General features: G+C 41.1%; 1 protein-coding gene across 1 annotated transcript; it reads right to left on the bottom strand.

The window, feature by feature from the left end:
* Positions 1 to 130: 130 nt before the first annotated feature.
* Positions 131 to 21,690, bottom strand: slc7a6 (solute carrier family 7 member 6). Its single transcript, XM_028441986.1, has 10 exons — positions 21,601 to 21,690; positions 16,343 to 16,904; positions 16,138 to 16,263; positions 10,967 to 11,111; positions 10,763 to 10,886; positions 10,588 to 10,691; positions 10,421 to 10,517; positions 9,108 to 9,257; positions 3,663 to 3,846; positions 131 to 338 (listed from the first exon to the last, which is right to left on the bottom strand). Exons 2-10 carry the CDS (start codon positions 16,827 to 16,829, stop codon positions 271 to 273), a joined length of 1,485 nt encoding a protein of 494 aa, XP_028297787.1. The 5' UTR covers positions 16,830 to 16,904; positions 21,601 to 21,690; the 3' UTR covers positions 131 to 270.
* Between the last annotated feature and the right edge of the window lie 1,904 nt (positions 21,691 to 23,594).

Here is a 23,594-nt window from a genome sequence, read left to right as displayed (position 1 = left end):
ATCTCCCAATATTCCTTTTAAGAAATAGAAATGCAGTGTTGTTGCCTTCCCTAAGTCTGTTTTTGATCCTGCTGAATCTCACAGTAGTGCATACAGCACTGCTGTCTGATGAGCTTTATGAGGTGTGAGATGTCTAGCAGAGATCACCAAGTATTCAGTTGAAGAAGAGTATTGATATCCACTCTGGGCCAGGATCGTCTCTGCTAAAGGTACAGTTCTGAGGAGGCAGACCTGGTTTCCATTAGTGAAGGTGTCACTGAGTCACACATGCTATAGGTTTTTATCCGTCTCTGTCAACACACAGTAGCAGCTGTGCTGGGCGGTGTGGGTAAGGAAGCCTGAAGAGGAAAACGCCACATGTCAGCTGTTGGTAGAGTGGTGGATGTGTGAGAGGTGTCCAGCTGCAGCTCCTCCATGCTCAGCTGAGTGTTCAAGTCCAGGAGGAGCTCTCCTGGGCCACCATCAGACCCTTCCTCTGTGACCGCTCCTACCCTGCTCCCCTCAGAAGGAGATACAGATCAATCAAAGCTCCACCTCCAGAATGGCAAAAAGTTTGTATCCCTGGGCCATGAGAACCCTGAACAAAAAATAACCTTTTTCCTCCCATGACTCAAACTACATGTGCCAGAATCCACATTAAAGTGTAATACACTTAACCATATTTATTTATCTCCTAACGGGTCACTTTATATTTTTATATTGTGTGTATGGTAATGTATATAGTTTGCTGAGTAGTTTTTTAGTATTATATATTTATACGCATTTCCTTTTCTAGTTTTTTTTTTTTTTATTTAAGTGTGTGTTTCATGTCATTCTTGAAGAGCACCTTAATGTTGTACATGTGTACAATGACAATACAAGCTTCTATTCTAAAAGGGAGTTTTTTTTCTCCACTGTAGCTGATGCTTGTTTATGTGGAATTGTTGTTTTTTCTTAATTTTATATTTTGTTGTGAGCACTATGATGTGACTTTTTATTTTAGTTGGCTTTTTTTATAAATAAAGTTGAATTGAAATTAAATTTAATAAAGACACAAAACAAATGTCTTCCTTAAGTTTCATTGTGTTTACAGCCCTTTGCATTTGTTTAATATTGTTTTGTGTTGATCTTACATGACTTAATTTGTACTTTTTTTGACATTACTAAATATTTCCTTTTGTCAACCACTTACTTGTGTCTTTAGTTAGCACATTATTATCCATATTACTTGCTTATAACTTAAACAATACTGGTTTGATACTTCTTTGGAACAAAATTGTAGAAGGATTTCTGTAACATTTAATCAGGACTGCAGAAAAGATCATTGGTGTCAATCTGCCCTCCATCCAAGACTTATACCTGTCCAAGGTCAGGAAACGGGCAGGTAACATCACTGCAGACCCCTCACACCCTGCACACAATCTGTTCTAACTGCTGCCCTCCGGCAGACGCTACAGATCACTGTACGCCAAAACTACCCATCATAAAAACAGTTTCTTCCCCCAGGCTGTCACTCTGATCAACACTAAACAGTCAAAGAGTGTCAGACCTGTTTCTGTGAAATAACCATGGAACTAAACACGTAAAAACCCTGGATCAATCTGTCACTGTGAATGTTCATGTACATACTGTTTTATTTAAATGTTCACCTGCACTACTCATCACTGCACTACTGCACTATTATCTCATTATCATTATTATTTTTACTAGTATTATTATTGAGGATGCATTGGCATCCTCACTATTGTATTCATTCCCCTTTATTATTATTCTACTATTTTATTCTTCTTCCGTCCACTCAAACTCAGCCCACAATTTTCAACTAAATTCAACAATTGAGGTATCAAACTTTTCAGAAAATTCTGTACTTCTCTGCTTATATATCAGTGTTTTTTTGAGTTATTTCTCGTGGAACTTTTTGCTCTCTTCCACTCACATTGAAAGTTCCAACCTTTTTATCCCTCTTTGGAACTTTTAACCTCTTCATCGTCAGCCATTTTGTAACTGATCCAAACCATTCAACTTTTTCAAACTTTTTCAACCTTTTTAACCTTTTTCTACCTTTTCAAACTTTTCAACTTTTTCAAACTTTTCAACTTTTTCAAACTTTTCAACTTTTTCAAACTTTTTCAACTTTTTCAACCTATTTCAACTTTTTCAAACTTTTTCAACTTTTTTAACCCATTTCAACCAATTTTAACCATTCAAATTTTGAAATGTTTCAAAAATTCAGCTCTTCATCACCACCCATCCTCTTCATCACCAAACTTCCTCTTGTGTGGGGTTTGCAGGTTCTCATTTAACACCTAAACTTAAAACTTTAACTGTTTGGCCATTTTCCAACAGATTTTCACCATTCAAACTATGAAATGTTTCAAAAATTCAGCTCTTCGTCATCACCCATCCTCTTCATCACAAATCCTCCTCTTGTGTGGGGTTTGCAGGTTCTCATTTAATACTTACAACTTAGATCTTTAACTGCTCAGTCATTTTTTAACCGATTTCCGCCATTCAGACTTTGACATGTTCAGCTGTATGTTCACTTTCAGCTCATACTGGGATTTTTAAACACACTACTGTGTGAACTGGACTTCTAACTGGTTTAACTGGTTTTTCCCTTCAAACTGGGATTTTTACACATACTGCTGTGTAAACTGGACTTTTAACTGGTTACACTGCTTTTTCCCTTCATACTGGGGTTTTTACACATACTACTGTATAAACTGGACTTCTAACTGGTGGTACTGGTTTTACTGGATTTACTGGGTTAATGTTAATGGTAGTGTAATGCTAATGCTAGGGTAATGCTAATGTTAGGCTATTGCTAACGCTAGGTTAATGCTAATGCTAAGTTAATGCTAATGCTAAGTTAATGCTAACGCTAGATTAATGCTAATGCTATGTCAATGCTAATGCTAGGCTAATGCTAACACTACGTTAATGCTATCATTATGCTAATGCTAACGCTACGCTAATGCTAACGCTACGCTAATGCTAACGCTATGCTAATGCCAACGCTACGTTAATGTCAACGTTACGCTAATAGTAACACTGCGCTAATTCTAATGCTATATCAAGGCTAATATTATGTTAATGCAGTGCGACGCGGGCCAGCACATGCATCCTCACTTGCATTTTCTTCAGGAAATGCAAATATTCTAGTTATTAATATTATCTTATCTTGTTATTGTTATCTTGTTATATTATTTTATTTAGTTTTGCACATATTAGTCTCACTACTGTTTATATTTATGTTTATATTTTTTTTCTAGTTAATTGTTATTATTTAATGTTTACACTATTGGAGAGAGCACAGTCGCAAATAAAAAAAATACGTAAAACATTAGCACGAATTTTCTGTCTAACATAAAACCACGCCTTGAACGTTTTGATATTGTTTCATAAAACAATTAGCTCTGGACTGTAAGCTGTTGATCAATTCATAAGTTGTTGATGAGGTGCATTATACTTTATTTTTAAATGTAACACTGCTGAGGAATCCGGTTAACAAAGGTATTAAAATGCAGAGAAACCTAATGGAAATACCTAGCCAACATGGCTATGCTATCGATTTTATTTTGTGTTTTTTTCATTTTCTGATGTCACTTCCGGAGCTGAGCGTGGAGGTTCTGCAGCTGGACCCTTTTGTGGGATGTGTTGGGATGGAACTGTGTTTTACTCACACAGCAGCTTAGTGATGACCGGTGGTCGTTTGGACTCGGGCAGGTACACCCCCAGGTAGTAGGCAGGGACACCTGACAGGGCAATGGCGATGCCGATCAGAGAGTTGAGAGTGTCGCTGTAGAGAGGTACTGCCACCAGGAACACAGTACAAAGGCAGAACATCACCGGGTACAGCAAGGTCATCTGCAGACAGCAAGGATGTAACTTTTGAGCTCTTAATACATCTGAGAGTGGAATCATTTCCAAGATGGCGCCAGCGTGTACCGGCTGCCGTCTGCCAGCTCTGCTGGAACTTCTGTTTGTCTGTGTCCTGATCGTTCTTTTGTGCCAAAACATCGATGCAACAGTATTGACATACGATCGTCAGGCACTAATGGACCTAAATCATGCACATGAGGTACGTCTGAGCTGCCCTTAGGATCAAACCTCCAGACTTCCTCCACACTTGGCCTCGGTGCCTGCCTACCTGCTGCGTGCACCTGTCCCGCGTAGGAAGCGTGCCAAGAGGCGGGGCAGACGCGCTGGACTCCTGGTGAAGGTGAAGGCGTACAGGAGGTCTTGTCCTGGGACTGCTCCGGGACACCCGCTGTCAACTGGATTACGGTGGATTCAGCCTGTGGCTCCCGTGCGTCCGATCACCGGCCTGCGTCATCTGCCGCTCGTAGCGCAGCTTCACCGGCGCCTTCCCAGACACCGTGCCGTGGATTATGGTTGCCTTCGCCCGCTGCAGCGCGACTCTCCACGGGCCAACACGGAAGTGTCGCTGCGCCTTGGATTACAAAACGCCAGATCGCTGGCAAATAAAGCGCACATCCTGAAAGATGTTTTCATGTCCCGCGGGTTGGACCTGATGTTCATCACAGAGACATGGCAACGGGAGAACGAGTACGTTCACTTAAATGAGCTGCGCCCTGCAGACTGTTCTGTGTTTGGAACCCCACGGATCACGCGTCGCGGAGGAGGATTGGCGCTCGTTGGACACGAACGCGTTCAACTCCTTCGAGCTCCAGATGTGCAAGGTTGGAAACGAACACGCTTTCCACTGTGTTTTACTATACCGACCGCCTGGTCCTGCTCGTATATTTTTAGATGAGTTCTCTGAGTTCATGTCATCTATTATAACACTTGAGAGTGTTTTAATCCTTGGAGATTTTAACCTCCATGTTGATAACTCCACATGTCCTATGGCCACTGAGTTGATGACTCTTATGGACTCTTTTAACTTTGTACAACATGTGTCAGGTCCAACACACACCAAAGGTCATACTTTAGATTTAGTTTTTTCTTTTGGTTTAAAAATAGACAAATTAAGCATAAATGATTTACAGTTAAGTGACCACTGCTGTATTTTGTTTAACCTGTCAATCACTCTGACTAAAATCCCTTCCAATGTGAAAAAACAGCGACGCATCCTAAATGAAGCAGCTTTCAGTGGGTTTTCTGCCTCCTTTGACCCAACTTCCTTCGCTAGCTGTGATGATGTTGACTCTTTTATGGCTAACTTTAATAATCACTGTCTGACTCTGTTAGACACAGTAGCACCAGCTAAAAACGTTGTTAGCACTCATAAAAAACCTTGTCCATGGATGAATGAAACCATTTTTAACTTCAAAAGAAGCTGTCGGAAAGTGGAACGGTTGTGGAAAACAACTAAACTGGAAGTGCATCGACTCCATCTTAAGGAAAAGATAATGGAGCTAAATGAAATAATAAAGCGCGCCCGCTCTACTTATTTCACTAACCTTGTTCTACAAAATAAGAGAAACCCCAGAGTCTTGTTCAACACTATTGAACATCTTGTTACACCCCCACCGTCCCATGTCCCTGTACACACAAGGGATGATTGTAACATGTTTTTAAACTTCTTTGTAAATAAAGTAGAAGATATTAGGGCCAGTATCACGACTCCTTTGGTCAGCTTGTGCACTTCTGTAGCTCCCGTCAGCACATGGTCCTCCTTCTCTCCTGTCAGCCTACAGGATATTCAGGATCTAGTGAGAAAAATGAAACCCACATCGAGCCCTGTGGATATTATTCCAACCTCACTGCTTTTAAATGTTTTTGATGAAGTCGGTCCATGGTTGGTGAAACTGATCAACCTCTCACTTAAATCCGGCACAGTCCCCAGCTACTTTAAACACGCCCTAGTAAATCCCATTCTCAAAAAGCCTAATCTTGATCCAGGTCAGCCTATAAACTACCGGCCCATATCTAAGCTTCCCTTCATGTCAAAAATGATGGAAAAAGTGGTAGCCAAGCAGCTAACATCAATCATGGAAGATAATGATCTTTATGATAAATATCAATCTGGTTTTAGGTCGATCCACTCCACTGAAACTGCCCTTGTGAAGGTTTCCAGTGACGTGATGATGGCTGCTGATTCTGGTCGCTACACAGTTTTAACTTTATTGGATTTAACATCTGCTTTCGACACCGTAGATCACAACACACTGATCCATCGTCTCAAATCAGAAATGGGGTTTTCCGGTGCTGTACTACAGTGGTTTGCCTCGTATATAAATGGTAGAACTTTTAATGTGGCTTTTAATGATGTAATGTCCAATGTGTCCACCCTGTCATGTGGAGTACCCCAGGGCTCTGTTCTGGGGCCTGTTCTGTTTTTATTGTACCTGATGCCTCTTGGTCGGTTGATCCGTGGTTTTAAAAATGTTTCTTATCATTTTTATGCTGATGATATCCAGTTATACTGCTCTTTTAATGACTCAGAGTTTCACTTTTTACCTGAGTTCTTGGACTGTATCTCATGCATCAAAAACTGGTTTTCATCAAACTACCTCCAGATAAACCCCAACAAAACAGAAACTCTGATCATCGCCCCTGATAAAAAGATCCCACTTATTAAGAACTCTCTCGGTGATTTGGGTTCATCAGTGAAATCCAGCATCAGAAATCTTGGGGTTGTGTTTAACCAATCGATGTCTTTGGAGGGCCACTGTCGTCAACTGACTAAAAACTGTTTTTACCATCTGAGAAATATCTCAAAAGTGAGGCATCTACTGTCCAAACCTGATCGGGAACTGGTCATCCATGCTTTTATTTCGTCCCGCATTGACTACTGTAACTCAGTTTTTACCTGTTTTAATAAGTCGACCCTGTGTAAACTCCAAATGGTTCAAAATGCTGCTGCCAGACTTTTGACCGGTACGTCCAGAACATCACACATTACCCCGATACTTTCCTCCCTGCACTGGCTCCCTGTCAAGTTCCGGATTGAATATAAAATACTGGTTCTAACATTCCGGGCTTTGCATGGCCAGGCTCCTCTATACATTGCAGACATGTTGTGTCCCTACACTTCAGGACGCAGCCTTCGATCCTCAGGTCAGGGTCTACTAAGGTTCCCAAAAACCAAATTTAAAACCAGAGGAGACCTGGCGTTCCAGGCTGCAGCCCCCAGACTCTGGAATGGTCTGCCCCAGTCTCTCCGGGAGATGAACTGCGTGGACACTTTTAAAAAACATTTGAAGACTTCGCTTTTCAAAAATGCTTTTAGTTAACAAGATTTTATTTTCAATTTTTACTGCCCTTTTATGATGCTACACATGTGATGTAAATGTATGTTTATTGTTTCTGTGTACAGCACTTTGTGATTTTATCTGCGAAAAGCGCTTTATAAATAAATACTTACTTACTTACTTACTTACTTTTATCGTGAAATTTTACTGTGGCCGATAATTAGTGAATCATTTACCGGTATAATGTTTTATATGTATTTATTATTTATTTTATTACAATTTTTTGTAATTATTGTTTTAAATGCTGTTTAAATGATGTTATATACATATGTTATATATATAATAAATGTATTTTCATTTATTTACCAATAATTTTTATCATGTCAAACGAGTGGCGTGTGCTACAGATTAAAAATATAAGTCTTTGTGAGCTTTAGAAACGAGCAATTTCCTAGGTAAATTAACCTACATGATTTAATGATCAATATTGTTGGGTTTCATCTATGTATCGGAAAATAAAATTACCCCTCTTGTGACATTAATGCTCGCTTGCCTTTACATGTTACTCAGTGTAAATGGTGTACTCTTCTGATCCCTGAACTAATTTCCACAGTCCTGTTGTGAGAGTTTAATAATCTATCTAAAGCAGATGTGTTTAATTTCATTTTATTTTACCTTTTATTAGCAGAAGTGAAAAGGCAGGCCATGCAGAACAAAATGGCTTTGTTTTTTGGTTTGTATGTTTTATTTCTTAATATGTCAAATACAGTGACGTGCCATCAGGGTAGGCAAGGTAGGCAGTGCCTACCCAAGGGTGAATTGATATTTTGATTATTTGTTTTAATTATAATATAATTATTAATTATTTATTTTTCCATTTCCAATAGCCTACAGTACCTATGAGTTTGAAAGTGTCCACATTTTGTGCGTTTCATAGCCCAAATTACTAAACAGCGCTATTTCCTGGAACAGCTGCACAGTCTCACTCCGCTCCCAGGCCTGTGGAGTTACTTTAACATTTCCTCTGGAAGTTTAATGATTCAAGACTTTTTTTGAATTTCCTCTGCCTCCGTTTCCTCTGCCTCCATTCCCATTGCGTGTTTTTACATGTTTGCGCATGCAGGTCCCCAAGTTAACAACCATTTACATCCATAGGCATCGTAGAGAGCTGCCTTTGGACGTAACCGCGCATATGCTAGATGCTATGCGTAAGTTCACAGCGCATTAGTGAATCGATGCCATGTGACCGCTGCTGCTATGTTGTCTAGCTAGAGGGGGGGATAACACGACAGGCAGGATGACAGCACCAGAGATGAAAGAGAAACTTTTTTTGAGGAAAAAACGACAGCTTTTAAAAGATCGGATACCAACACCTGAGCTACCAGACCTTCAGCAAAGGTAAGGTCAGAAAATGTTTCATACTTTTCACAGTAAAAAGAAGGATTGGCTTTGTGGATGCTCCTCATTGAGGCTGTTCTGAGTTATCTTTTTATCTGTGTTTCTGTGTTTCCAACACAAACAACAGATGTGCTGCCATGTCATGAGATATGTCTTGTTGGGAGAGTATGGAGGCTATATTAATTAATTGTTTATGTTTCTTTAATGGTGTTTTATGATGTTGATTTTGTTAGATGGCTAAATGCTTGTTCATGTGGATCTTGTTGGGTTTTTTCTTTCTTTTTATGAATTTTATATTTTGATAAGCGCATTGAGATGACTTTGTTGGAAATTGCTTTATACAAATAAAATTGATTTGCATTGAATTAACACTTGCCAGCAGAAACATGAAATTGTGATTGGTGGTCTCGATTTGCAACGTGCCTACCCAACCCTAGTGGTCACGGCACATCACTGGGCCTGTTCCACCCAGCAGCAGGTGGATTCCAGCTCTACAGGGGTATGCTTTATCAGTTTCCATGACGACAGAAAACAATCACTAGACAGACAGGTGATTTTATTTGCGGTTACCTTGAGAGGTCGAGGCCTGTCTGGCTCCTTCCTGCGGAGGTAGATCTGCCCCATGATGGACAAGCCCATGAAGAACCAGTAGCTGAAGCTGTAATAGTTGATGAGCTGGAAGACGTCTTCCACCGTCAGGTAGATGAGAGACATGACACACTGCAGCACAAGAAAAGAAAAAAAAAGTATCACCGCTTCTGTGATTTCGGATATTTAATGCCATTTAAAACTATCCAATTTGACTAAATTAATCCAAAAATATGCCTATGGAAATTTTACTGATTACTTTGAGGGACTGTGTTTTCTGCACATTCTCTATAGCAGGGGTCACCAACCTTTTTGAAACCAAGAGCTACTTCTTGGGTACTGATTAATGCGAAGGGCTACCAGTTTGATACACACTTAAATAATAATTAGGGAGATTTTCAAAAGAGCGGCGGGGGGGGGGGGTGCTTTTTAAAGAGAAAATGAAATAATTCAATTTCACAGTGTTCTTTTATTTGAAAAACACATATAAAGTAAAGAACAAATTCCACAGTACCCGTGCAAATGGTAAATGGTGGTAGTAGTAGAATAAATAAAATAAATAACATAAAATTAAACCAAAAAGGCATACATTGCATAAATTATCCATCAATCTATGCAATGTATGCTTGAAATAAAAATAATCAACAAAAGGAAAATTAAACATAGCTACAACAACGGCTATTACCATAACAGAAACACTTCCCTACACATGGTTGGATTTGATTTTCTCCCGATTTCCTCACTGACATTGTCCGGGCGGACCATTCTTCACTGAGCGTCGTTTCCGGCCGGACAATAATAACGATTACACCTCTTCTTATGTGGTGTAATCGTTATTATTATTACAACAATATTATTATTACAATAATATAATTACACCGCATAAGAAGAGGAAGAAGAGTCTTCTTCCTCTTCTTATGCGGTGTAATCGTTATTATTGTCCGGCTGGAAACGACGCTCAGTGAAGGATGGTCCGCCCGGACAATGTCGGGCAGAAATCAGGAGAAAATCGGGAGGGTTGGCAAGTATGTATTAAACACAAAAAACACTTTACATTTTAAGTGTTTATATATATGTATTGTCATTTCTAAGTTACATGTAAGTGTGATTTAAACAAGAATAGCTAAATAGATAAATCTATATATATAAAAGCTCACTGGTAAGTGCTGCTATTTGAGCTATTTTTAGAACAGGCCAGCAACTCATCTGGTCCTTACGGGCGACCTGGTGCCCGTGGGCACCGCGTTGGTGACCCCTGCTCTATAGTTTAGAATCTAACTATAATATGTTCATACATTGAAGATCAGTGCAGGGATGGGAGTAAATCTCTCTATGTTGATCATGGACAGAGCGTCAGGCAGATGACCCTCACGAGAGCCCACGAAGAACAACCTAGACACAACACACAGGAGGCAGACTGTAAACAATGGCACATAATATTTTGAATCGTGATCTGTTGTACCTGGATGCAGCAATAATGGATGCATTGAGGCCTCCGTAGCAGGACAAAGCCACTGCGATGGGAATGGTCCAGCTCATCACACCCAGCGTGTGATCTGCAAAGGTCTGAACATGGAAAACTAGTTGGGCAGACTTGTGTAAACTTTAAGAAAAACAGGGGCTGTGTGTTTGCGTACCACAGCCACAGCGTCACTGGCTAGTATCGCACTGACGTCCAGGACAGCATAGTAGGCCACATTGGTGAGGATGTAGATGATGGTGACGATAGGCATAGAGATAGCAATGGCCAGAGGTAGGTTTCTACAAAAAAGTTAAGACTCAAGACTCAAACTTCCAATGAGCTCTGGTAACCATAGAAGAGGGAGGGGAAAAATAATTACCTTTCAGGGTTTTTGATCTCCTCTGTTACAAAGTTAAGGGTGTCCCAGCCGGAGTATGAGAAAAGGGCAGAGTACAGAGCAAGAGCGATGTTACCTGGATTCATGGCCGACCCCTGAAACGATGATTCAAAGTTGGCGGTGTAGCCTGAAGGGGAGACATGCAGTTAAGAGCAGCTAATCAAAACTAGTGTGTATGTTTAAGGGGAAAACACTATATATATTTACAGTATTTCCTCAATATTCCTAATTAGAACCTCTTTCAAAATATTAAACATGGGCCCATAAGTACTTCCACCATTAAATTGTGGAACAACATATTATGTAATTGAAAGCCAAAGCTAAAATGTCAACATAACTGTTCAGCTTGGTTTAAAGGTATAAATAGTTACTGTTGTTGCAGACACACAGAGAGTTCAACAAAACATTACAAATACATATTGTACATATGAAGTGATGAGCGTTAGGGTGTATGACTAAAGGTTGAGACATACAGCTTATCTGAAATTGCAATGCATATAAATCACCACATACCTGAGATGGTGAAGAACGAAAGATACGACTGTAACTAAGGTTCTTTGAATCCCGGATGACTGCCAGAGGTGGTGCTTTAAGTACTGGATGATCATCATTGCGCAGGTTCAGCAATTAGTAACAACAAAGTGTGACTCTTCCGGTGGATCACTCCAGTCATTATCAGTACCTGATACCGGAGGCTCAGTTCCTAGATCCCTTATCGCAAGCAGGAGGATTCCGAGGGACCAAGTTCTCTAGTTCTCTGGCGGTCATCCGGGATTCATAGAATCTTAGTTACAGTCGTAATCTTCGTTCTATTTTATCCATCTTGACCGCCAGAGGCGGTGCTTTAAGCACTGCATGATGAATATCAGCAAAGTCACGAGGAATCCAACCAGAAAAACCCATACCATATTGTGATGTAGATGGATGCTACCGGAGAGGCCCTTCCATAGGTAAAGCTGAAGCCATGTTCACCCTGTAGAACTTTACAAAGGTGTTCGAGGATGTCCATGACGCCGCAGCACAAATCACTTCCAAGGAAACTCCATTCATAGCTGCCCACAAAGTTGAAAGGCCCTTTGTGGAATGACACCTCACACCTGGTGGCAGTTGCGGCCCCTGTAAAGCATATGCTTTGGTAATGACCCCGACTATCCAGTGTGCAAAGTGTTGTTTAGACAGAGCCTGGCTTTTGTGTGAGCCCGCAAAGCAGACAAATAGGCTGTCTGATCTCCTGAAGGGCACTGTAGATCTCACATATGCCCCAAGTGCCCGTACCGGACACAGATACTCAGAAGAAGTCCCAGTGTAAAACGGGCCAGTTGCAGTGGCTGAACCTGTCCCGTTGCTGAGGAGACTTTAAGATCAAAAAACACATCAGGCCAAAGAGACACCCCAGATCTGTCCGGGTGCCTCCGGCAACAGGACTCCTCAACAGACAAAGCGTTAAGCTTGCTCATCCGCTTAGCTGATGCCATGGCCAGAAGAAATGCCGTCTTTATGGAGAGCCACTTGAAGTCCATCTGTGTAAGGGGCTCAAAGGGAGGTAACCCTAGTGCCTCAAGTATGATGGATGAGTCCCATGCAGGGACCACCCACCGGCTTGGTGGATATAAACGGCGAGTCCTTCTCAGGAAAAGCGACCCTTCACGGTTGTGGCCACATCTATCACCCCATCTAACTTTGCATGCCAGCAGGAGATGGCAGCAACATATGCCTTTAGGGTAGATGGTGAATGCCCCGGGCTAAGTAAGCTCTGTAGGAAGGCAAGTATGTTTGAAACGGAGCAATTAACTGGATCCAGCCCCTTCCCTCTACACCATGTGTCAAACAGCTTCCACTTGTGTGAATATAACAGGCAGGTAGACAGGGCCCACACATTGTTTATCGTGTGTCCTATCTCTCTAACATAGCCTGAAAAGATTCGACCAAACTCTGGACGGGCCACACTCAGAGCTTCAGGTGCTCTGCGTTGGGATGTAGGAGCTGACCCCCCAATTGAGAGAGGAGATCCAATCTGGAGGGGAGCCGTCTTGCTGGACCGCAACAAAGTTGGAGCAGCCAGGGAACCAGAAAGGAGCCATCAGGAGGAGGCTGTGCACTCCTTGACGGACCCGGAGAAAGGTCTGGTAAATCAGAAGAAGTGGCGGGAATGCATATAGAAGTCTCCTGGGCCACTCATGGGCAAGTGTGTCCTGTCCCAGGGGGCTGGTGCAGTCTGTCACTGAAAAACACAGTGGACAATGGGTTGTTCCTTGGTAAGCAAAGAGATTCACCCTTTCCCTGCCGAAGATCTCCCAAATAAACTCCACCACCTCTGGGTGAAGCCTCCAGTCCCCCAAGACAAGAAGTTCACAGATATGTTCTGAATTCCAGGAATAAACCCGGCCCTCAGACTGGCTAAACATGGGGTGGCCTAAGTCAGGAGTTGCTGTGCTATTATGAGCAAGTCCTTTGACAAGGTGCCGCACTGTTGGTTTATGTGGAAAACCACACTGGTGGTGTCTGATCTCACCATTACATGCCACCCCCGTAACTGTGGATGAAAATGACGCAGAGCAAGTTGGACAGACAAAAACTCCTGCACATTTATATGGAGTCTGCTCACCTGTAGGGACCATTTCCCTTGCACTATCCGGCCCAGCCACATGGCACACCAACCTACTAGGGATGCATCTGTATACACCACTTCCCTTCGGGAAGAGAAAGAGCCCAGCAGAACTCCTTGCAGCATGAAACCCTCGTTCCTCCACTGGGACAGGAATATCATGCACCGAGCAGAGACAAGTACTCGGCGCTGTCTGTGAGCATGACGCGTAGGGTCCAGGTGTAAGCTGTAGGGCTGTCAACGAATATTCAAAATTCGAATATATATTCGAATAGTAAAAAAAATATTAAAATTCGAACGTGAAAAATAATATTCAAAAATTACTAAAAACATTATATATATATATATATATTATGGGAAAAACACGCCCGCGGTTTTTATATAGTTCAATGGGTAGCAGGCGCAGCTTTCTGCTGTGCTCGCGCTGCTTGAGGGGTCAGAGACAGGTCGCAGGAGTGACGTCAGGTCCCGACAGTGCATATGGAAGATTGCAGAAAGTGCAGAGCCCAACTCAACCGCAGCAGTGAAAGTGATTTTAACCCCAATACATCTAAAAAGCCATGTCTGGATGTACTTTGGATTTTGGTCGGTCGAAGGATTTGTGGAGCCGCGAGATAAAGTAGTATGCAAGCTATGTAGCATACCATTCAACCACTAGCAACATGAGGTTACATCTCGAAAATGTGCATCCAAAGGAGCTTGGCATGATGTGTGGAAAACAGCCACGTCTTGACACTTATTTTGCACTGCCCACCACAAGCGCATTGTCCACGACACGACAAGAGGCCATCACGCGGAAATTAACATTGTTCATTTGTAAGGACATGAGACCGATCAGTTTCGTGGATGGGGCAGGCTGCGGAAAGTTTTGTCAAGAAATGGAACCGAGGTACTGCATCCCGAGCCGTGGAACATTCACCAATAGAATCGTAGAAGTGTATAACAGCACCTCAGACAAGATAAAGGAATCAATCAAAGACAAACAGGTGACTCTTATCACGGACGGGTGGACATCCCTAGCGACAGCATCCTATGTTACAGCAACGGCCCATTGGATTAATGATGACTGGGAAATGCTCAACAATGTGCTAAAAACAATAGAGCTTAAGCTAAGCCACACTGCAGAGAATGTAGGTGAATGCATTCAAGAGATCTTGGACTTTTTTGGCATAGAAAGGGCATCTGTAATTTCCATCACAACGGACAATGCCACTAATTATGTCAATGCAGTGGAGAGACATCTTCAAACAGTGAATATACCATGTGTGGCGCACACAATAAACTTGGCTGTGTGTAAAGGGCTCGGGATCAGAGCCATTGAAATCGCCGTTAGTAGGCTGAAAGTGGCGGCTTTTTGGGATTAAAAAATGAGAAGCTGATTAATGACTGTCCGACGCGATGGAACAACACTTATATGAAATGCCGTGCAATGGAGCAGCAAGCAGCGGTGTCTGCTGTCATCTTCGAGAAAAAACTGTCAAGAATGGAGCTGACCACAAGCGAATGGTCCCTAATGGAAAAGGTAAGGATAGTGTATGAAATGTACAGTAATAAGCTGAACAAATGCAAACCTGTCCTATAATATCAACACTTTATATTTACTTATTTATTGCAGGTGCAAGAGGCCCTTAAACCCTTTAAAGTGGCAACAAAAGCACTTTCAACTGACATATATCCAACGGCTGTGCTGCCTTTAATATATGTTCTTCCCGCACAAATGGAAAAGCAAACGCCAGACGGACCAGAACCAGCGTTATTGTGAGGAAAAGGGTGCATTTATGCTGCTTAACAAGGCGAGTTACCTGGATCCACGCTTTCCTCGCCTCGTTCATTTGAAAGAGGAGCAGAGACGGCAGGTGCAGGTGGCTATTCTGGAGGAGATGAAACAAGTGAATGTGGCAAAAGGCACAGGCAGTGAGGCCGCTTGCGAACAACCCCGTGATCAGCAAACGCAAGGAGCAGTAACAGGGCTCCTTGCAACAAGCACAGTAGCAAAACCAAACAGTTCTGAAACCTGCGTGCAAGAAAGTGAAAAGGGACTGAGCCTTCGGTGTGTGGTACTGATAAAGACTGGATGGATCCACCGGAGGGGTCACACGTGACTTTGTTGTTACTTATTTCTCGACCTGCGCATGTGCAAGGATGATCATCCAGTGCTCAAACCCCCCCCCTCGGCGGTCAGGAGGGATAAAATAGAATTAACTTTAACATTAATGACATGTTAAACTTTGTTTTTCTTTTTCCCCCTAACAATTCTTTGAAAGTTTAGACTTGGAAAACTAGGGAGGCACTGATAGGTAATACAAAAAAAAAACGCCTAAAAGTTTTGGTGTCGAGTCCTTGGACAGGTAACTTGTCCAAGGTGTACTTCAGTAATGGATCTGGGGACCCTAAACAATCAATGCCAAGAAGTAGGTATAGAAAATGTATGGTTGGAGAAATGTATTTCTGAATCTCAAGATGGATGGATGGAGTGAAGTAAACCATGTGTTTCTTTGGCTTGTTCTTACTGTATCATGTGTTTAATCATTACAATAAAAAGGCTCACCTTGGCACAGCTTGAAGATGCCAGTGATAATGATGACAATGAGGGCTGCTACTTTAGCATAGGTGAAGACATCCTGCACACGGGTGCCCCATTTAACGTAGGCGGAGTTGATGAATGTGAGCAAGCCTGAGGCAAGGGGAGAACTTAGTTTAAAATAGCACATTAGAAGACTTAAGATGGGACAGGGAGTAGATGGACAACATACATATGCACGCTGCAGCAATGAGCCTGGAGGCTACATAAGGCGGCTCACAAGTTGGAAAGAGCGGCTGCACCAGGTAGTTTGCGAACGTGATGGCGATGACAGCCTGGCTAGTGGGTTCAATGATCAACAGAGAGGTCCACAGGCGAATGAAGGCAAGGAAGCCACCAAAAGATTCCAAAATATAGGCGTAGGATGCCCCCGACTTAGTTATGGTGGTGCCCAGCTCAGCATAGCAGAGAGCCCCTACCACAGAGAACAAACCCCCGATGGCCCAGATAACCAGCGACAGGCCGTATGAGGAACTGTAGATGAGAACACCTTTGGGAGACACAAAGATGCCGGATCCGATCATGTTTCCTACAATCAGGCTGACTCCGTTGAGCAGTGAGATCTCCTTCTTTAGCTGCATGCTCTCTTTGGGTGGCTCAGACTGACTGGAGTGATTGGCACTGCTGTTCCTCTGCCCAGAGTGTTTTTGGTTGGCCATGGTGCTGAAGTTTCACTACGGAACCACCAGGAACTGGGGCTAGTTATGGATGCCCCACCCCTCGACTCGGACAATCTGTTATCAGACAACACAACATTATACTGAACAATTTTTAGGTGGGTTTAGTTTATGACCATTTTATGGCTGCCTCATAAGAACCCTAACAACTCAATTGTGTCTTTTTTTTTGTTGGTTATATTGTGTTTTTTAACTCTAGATTCTCTCTGCCTTTGTGTCAGAAAATCATACTTTATTACCCTTCAGTCACAGCTTCCTGAAACTGGTCAGCTAATGTTTTTTACTCACATAAATATGGTCTACAGGTAAAACACAAGAGCAGGTTAGATTTTGAAATAAGATAATAATTTATTCATCACCACAGGTGGAATTCAGGTGTTGCAGCAGTACAAGGCACGATATAGAAATAAAAAAAGATAAACATATAATTAACAGGGTACAGTAAATTGAGAAGTAGAATAAAGTTACCAGATAAAGCGGAAGCTATGGTAAAAAAGAAAAAGAAAAAAAATACATGGTATGCAGGATGGTGTTGATGCTGCAGTTCAATCAGTAGACTTTAGTTCGCCATGAACAAACTCAATCTGTCTAACAGCCAGCAGCTTAATCATCATTGGCCACGTTTACATGGGAGCTTTAATTCCTTTTTAAAGCAGAGTAAAAGTTAATTCCCCTTTAAACTGACCTTGTAAATTTAATTCCTAATGCTAATTTAATTCCAAATTAAACTTAAATCTGAATTGAGTGGCTGGTTTATTACGATTTTAATTCCGAATGAGATAATTCCTCTATCTTAAACACTTAATTCCCCTTTAACTTAATTCCATTCATTCTGCGCAACATGATGATGGCCGCCATGACTCAAACTGAGACTATTTATTTAATAAGAGCCTTAGAAGATATGAACATAATGAAAAGAGTGGATGGACGGAAGCATAAGCATTAACATTAAACACACACAGACCTCGATAAATGCGGTAAACGAAACAGGCTTCACCTGACGGCTGGCACTAGAACCCGGAGGTGGAGTTAATGCGGCCCCGTACTGCATTCACAGGCCGTAATATCACCAAGTTTATCATTGTATCAATTGTTAGAGCTACTATCTTTACCAGGGAGCAACTATTTACTGGGCTTTATTAACCGGTGTTGAGCTCCTATCTCCTTTCCGGACCAAATTGAAACCGTGTGTTATTGTCCAGCTGCTGCTTCAAAACTACAATCAAAATAAAAGTGAAAAGAGTTCTCATGTGGTCTTCTGTGTTACAGCCGACAATAAAAGGTTTGCTGTGTGTTTTTCCCAATAGACGTCATACATCACGTTCGTCCCCTGTCCAATCAGAGCCTTCCCAACCCCCAGGCCTTAAGCGGAATTGAATAAAGCCTAATAAACCGGTTTTCCATGTAAACCTTAATTCGGGAATTACTATTTCCATGTACACACAAAGCAAAATACTTTAATTCCGAATTAAAAAACATCATGTAACCACAGTTAGGGTTGAGGGACTTGCTCAACATTCCACAGTGATGGCCCGGGTGAGATTTGAACCACTGACCCTCCAACTGCAAGCCCGCTTCCTTAACCACTAGGCCACCACTGCCCAAACTACTTAGCAATACCTTAGCACTAGTATAGCATTAGCCTAGCATTAGTATTAACCTAGCAATAACAATAACCTAGCAATAGCAATTACCTAGCAATAACAATAACCTAGCAATAAGCCTTTTCACACTCCGGAACTGCGCATGCTCGACCTGGGGGGTCATAGGTGGAGTGGGATGAAAACGTAAACAAGCGCATTCTCACTCTGTTGATATTTCCAATTTAACAGCGTTTGTAATGTTATTCCAGAAATTGTTAGTGTTTTAATAGTGTTCATATTATCAATATTACACATTCAGACTAGAGGAGGTGACCAGGGTTTTCCGCTGATGCCCACTTTCAGCCGATCCGAGCACTTTTAAAACTGATGGGAGCAGCAGTATTAAAGCAAGGCCAGTCCCATCGCTTCCACCCCTGGTGAATGAAAACACCAACTACCTGGGTCTCCAGGTAGTTGGTATTATTATTAAAGAACACCATTTCAAAAAAACGTGCATGAGAACAAGACATGGTGTGGCTAACCTGGATAAATAAAATAAAATGAATGTCAAGGATGTCAATTTGATGAGGCAAGTGCTTGTGTCAATACATCTAATGTGTCAGAGCATCCAATAAAACATTTTCCAGTAAGAGCACAATTCTTATCTTTAGGAATCGCTGAAAGCAAGAAATGCATACAGTATGTTATAAAAAGTATATAAAACATTCTAGGTGGAATGTCAAAAACTTTGTATGCCTTTATGCATTTAAAACAAACTGTCTAATGAACAGACTACATTGATTATGCATAAATTGTGTATAAACATCAAGGATAACTTTCAAAACATGCCTAATGAAATTATGAGAGGTAATAGTGTTTGTGTCAGTGCAGACATTTTCAAGTACTCTGAACCATTCTTCAGGGGCCTCATTTATAAACACCGCGTACGTAAAAAATAAAGCATACGCCTCTTATAAGCAACGTTTGGGACTCTGACCCTGACGTACGCACAAAATCATGAGAAACGGGAAACTCCGCCCCCAACAGGAGAAGGATAAAATGAATGACAGCTCTGTGAAATAGATACATTTGTGTGAAATAATCAAACATTGCGCATTTCATAACACATATCATATAGGAAGGATATATTTGCCAAAAACAAAGGAGGGAGGGAGGACGAGGTGGTGTGGAGCCCCAGGCCTGCACTCACCAGTAAACAGGGCGACCGTGGCTCAGGTGGTAGCGGGTCGTCTTCTGATCGAGAGGTTGGGGGTTCGATCCCAGTACCTGACTATGTGTCGAAGTGTCCTTGGGTAAGACACTGAACCCTAAGTTGCTCCCAGTGGTCGACTAGCGCCTTGCATGGCAGTCCTGTCCCACCGGTGTGTGAATGTGAGAGTGATTGGGTGAATGAGCTGACATGTAAAGCGCTTTGAGACTGCTTCAGTGTGGTGATAAAGCGCTATATAAAATCAAGTCCATTTACCAAACATCCAGGGACTGATTAAAAATATGGTTTTACTTGAAATTAAATATTGTAATTTATGTAAAAAAAAAACAGGCGTGGGACAAGTGTGGAGGATTTATTTTACTCTGCAACAGAATCTAATTCCAATGTAGCAAAGTACTGTTACTTGAAACAAAATTGACTTGGGTGAAAGTGGGTACAAAATACAAAATACCCCCAGCCTGTGAGCCAGATAGCAAAATAATAGGTGACATGTAGGAGGTAGCAGCGCACCTTTGGATGAGAGATCATCCACCTCAGAGGGAGAGCGGAAAGGCGTTTACGAGACAGAGCTGACGTTCCCAGCAGAGCACAGCTGCGGATACTCGAGCAGAGCATGTGTGGAACTCATTGGATAATGTGGCGATTGTGAGATAAAACCATAAAAAACGGGGAACGCAGTGACACTCTGCATGTCGGGGAGGAAGAGGAAGTTGCGTGTGTGAAGACTGATGGGAGAGAAAGAAATACATTCAATTCTGACCCAGATAACATTTATATATAAAATTTAACATTTAGACTTAGATTTAACATTAAGATATAACATATAACATTTAGATTAAGATTTAACATTTAGATTTAATGCTTTTTTTACCTCTATATATGTGGTTAAATGTTGTGTTAAATGTAGGAAAATGTGCTAAATATGAGAAAAGTGAGATAAATAATGAAAATGTGTTAGCTATAACTTTTATACATTTTTACACTTGGCACCCCATAACGTGCATCCTCACTAATAATAAGCCTGTTCTTCCACAGAACCCTGTAGTCCTAACAGTGCCCTATAATGGAATAGTGATCATTTCTTTTTCACTTCTTCCATCCATATCGTCTCTTATATTTATACAAAGTAAGTAGTTATTGATATCGAGCACATTGGATGAAAGAAAAAAGACAAATTCTGTCTAAATAAGAGAAAATAAACTGAGAACAATGAATAGTTGATACTCACGTCCAATTTTCTTGGTTTCGATCTTATCATGGTGAACACTTTCAATAATCAAACAGTGATGTTATATTTTCTTCTTTTATTGGATATGTCTCCTTTCAGAATCAAAGTTCAGTACAAAATGTGTTTTTTTGTGTGTTTTGACTTTTATATTACCTGCGTGTTTTCGGTAATTGAAAGTGTGTTTAATAAAAGGAAAATTATTTAACAAACTTTTTTTTACTACCTCTCGCTTTTCCGCTTAAGAGTTTCGCAATAATGTCAAAACAAAACTGTTACTTGAATTATCCATGCTGGGTTTATTCGTAAACTCCAATAAAAATATTTTTTTAAAGTTGCTGGGACAAAAACAAATGGAGTTTCAGTAATTATTTGTTCACAAGTTCCATATAATGCATTTAGCACCTTGTGAGTGTGCTCGCTCTACTTTACTCTTAACATTAGCCAGTCATCCTTATTATGTAGCTCGTTTGGCATACATAGTTAATGCACTGTCAGACAGTTACTGTTACTGAAAATAGTGAGTATATTTTTGTACTTTATTTTGAGTGTAGATATGCAGCCTTTCCTGTACAACGCAGCTTGCCTGGAGGTAGCTTAACATCCACAAAGACTCTTTTCCGCTTTGTCCCGTTCATCTCTGTCCAATGTCAACACTCCAACTCCTATTAAAGAAAAACACGGCTAATGTTTTCGTGGAGTGTGCGGTCCTACCTGCGCCGGTTTAGGTTCCTCAGTGTTGGGTGACAGCCAGCCGGTGCGCTGCCCTCTAACCAATGCCACCTGCTGATAGGGGCGTCACGTGACATCCCTCCAGAGTACACACACGCACACGCACACGCACACACACACACACCAAATAAAACAAATGTCTGGGTAACCTTGCTTAACTGACTTTTCAGCTCCCAAATGTAACCTAATAAAACCAGGAGGGTTAAATGTGCTTAGCAATTCCAATCTATGTAGTAAAAGAAAAAGAAAAACGCCTAACATCAAACTAACTGACTTTGAAGTATTTTGCTATTATTTGAAAAACTTATTTTGTAGTTCTAAACATGTCCAGGGTATCATTTTACTCTCCTTTCCCCCACTTTTTTAACAATCTTAAACTTGTCCATTTTTCTGATTCAAAAGAGGAAAGGTGCTGCTTAATATATTCAAGCCTTCATAGGGAATATATCAAAGTTTACCAGTCACCTGTCATATTTTTAGAGCTTGCTAATGTGGCGCAACAAAGAGGTTTTAAGCCTGCAAGCAGTGAAACTGTGAAAGTGGCTTTTCATGTTGCTAAGATGCATATAATAAATAAACACAAAAACGACAAGGTAGAAGTTTACATTACAACATCAGATGAAACATAATTTTGTATGAATTATGCAATTGTGGGTTGTGACCCACTAGTGAGTCACAAAAAACTCTTCTTAGTGGGCCAGTGAGATTACCATAATTTGTAGTTCTTGTTGCCAGTTGTGTCTGACAGTAATTTTTTATACATATATTATGTAATATTTTTTTGAGAAATCTAAAAAATGTTGATACTTGATTAAAAGTATTATTTTAAGTTATTACGAGGAATAAAACTGATACTTTATGAGTGAGGATTCTTAAAGATGCTGCACTATCTCACACAGCTTTGTAAGTGTAGAAACTCAACCCTCTTTATCATTTCCACCGAGCATACTGAGCCTGATGCTGCCAGTGTGTGAAAAGTGGACATGTAATTAGAAAGCTGCTGTGAGATGTGAGGAGCAGAGGAGATGTGCCTTATAACAGTCTGCCATCTCTGTGTTACTGAACCAACATGTGCAAAGGAAACCACATTGGGATTAGAAGCTCAGACTGACAACGATATGTAGTTGGACCTAAAACTTTAGGTCCAACTAAAACTTTAGGTCCAACTGTAACCCCTATCTCTAACTGCACACTAATAAGCTTTAGAGGATTCTCTGTTAACAACAGGGAAATAAAGCCATTCCCATTGCTGGTATTGGTATCCTTATGTTGTGCATATTTGGACAAGTTCAGTCATCAAAGGAATAGTATTGTGACATTTGAAGCATTAGGTAAGGTGACTTTGTTCATCTTATCATTGAGACTTTGTTTATGTCAAGCTAGAGTGATGAGATTCCTTCAAAGTGTCTGTCATCATTCTTTCATTCATTCCACTTGGCATTGCTGCCATTGCAGCTTTTCTACGGGGCGTGATGCAGAGCACACCCCGGAAGTTTGTGTTTCTGTCTTTGGCAATCAGTGATTTCAACCAGGGTATGTGAGAAGATTGCTGACATACACATGGAAATAATCCAATCAATTTTTAATAAGACTAGTGCAGTGTCCTAGGAAGTATGTATTGCTATAGAAAAGTGGGAGGTCAAGTAGCTTTTTCATGGATGGCCAAATTAGGTTGTGTTTGAAGGTGTGCCTTTTGCTTTTTTAGCTATTGGGAAAAAGAAAATACATGCATGATATTTAAAAGTGTTTTGAAGGGTAAATCTGGTTAGATTTCTGTTTTGAGGATAGCTAAAGGGTACGTATGGTCAAATATTTGTAATAAGTACAAATTTGTTATCAATCATGGTTATGCTGTTGCATTGGTGTTAAACACAAACCCTTAGTATGTTTAAACAAACATGTTAAGTTTTGAATAATTCATTTTAGGACAGAAATTGGTAAGGTAGATAGAGAATGACAGACGCAGGTGCACGTGC

The sequence above is a fragment of the Gouania willdenowi genome, chromosome 3 (genome assembly GCF_900634775.1).
Source record: "Gouania willdenowi chromosome 3, fGouWil2.1, whole genome shotgun sequence".
In the NCBI taxonomy this organism is placed as follows: domain Eukaryota; kingdom Metazoa; phylum Chordata; class Actinopteri; order Blenniiformes; family Gobiesocidae; genus Gouania; species Gouania willdenowi.
Note: the sequence above shows the minus strand (reverse complement) of the source record. Positions and strands in the feature narration are given on the sequence as shown.

What these genes read in the sequence shown, in the direction of transcription:
- slc7a6 (XM_028441986.1), bottom strand. Translation starts at nt 16,829, where the DNA reads ATGGCCAACCAAAAACACTCTGGGCAGAGGAACAGCAGTGCCAATCAC. An exon ending in GAGATCAAAAACCCTGAAAG is followed by an intron (nt 10,887 to 10,966) that starts GTAATTATTTTT and finishes ACTTTTTTGTAG; the next exon opens with AAACCTACCTCTGGCCATTG. An exon ending in CCAGTGACGCTGTGGCTGTG is followed by an intron (nt 10,692 to 10,762) that starts GTACGCAAACAC and finishes TTCCATGTTCAG; the next exon opens with ACCTTTGCAGATCACACGCT.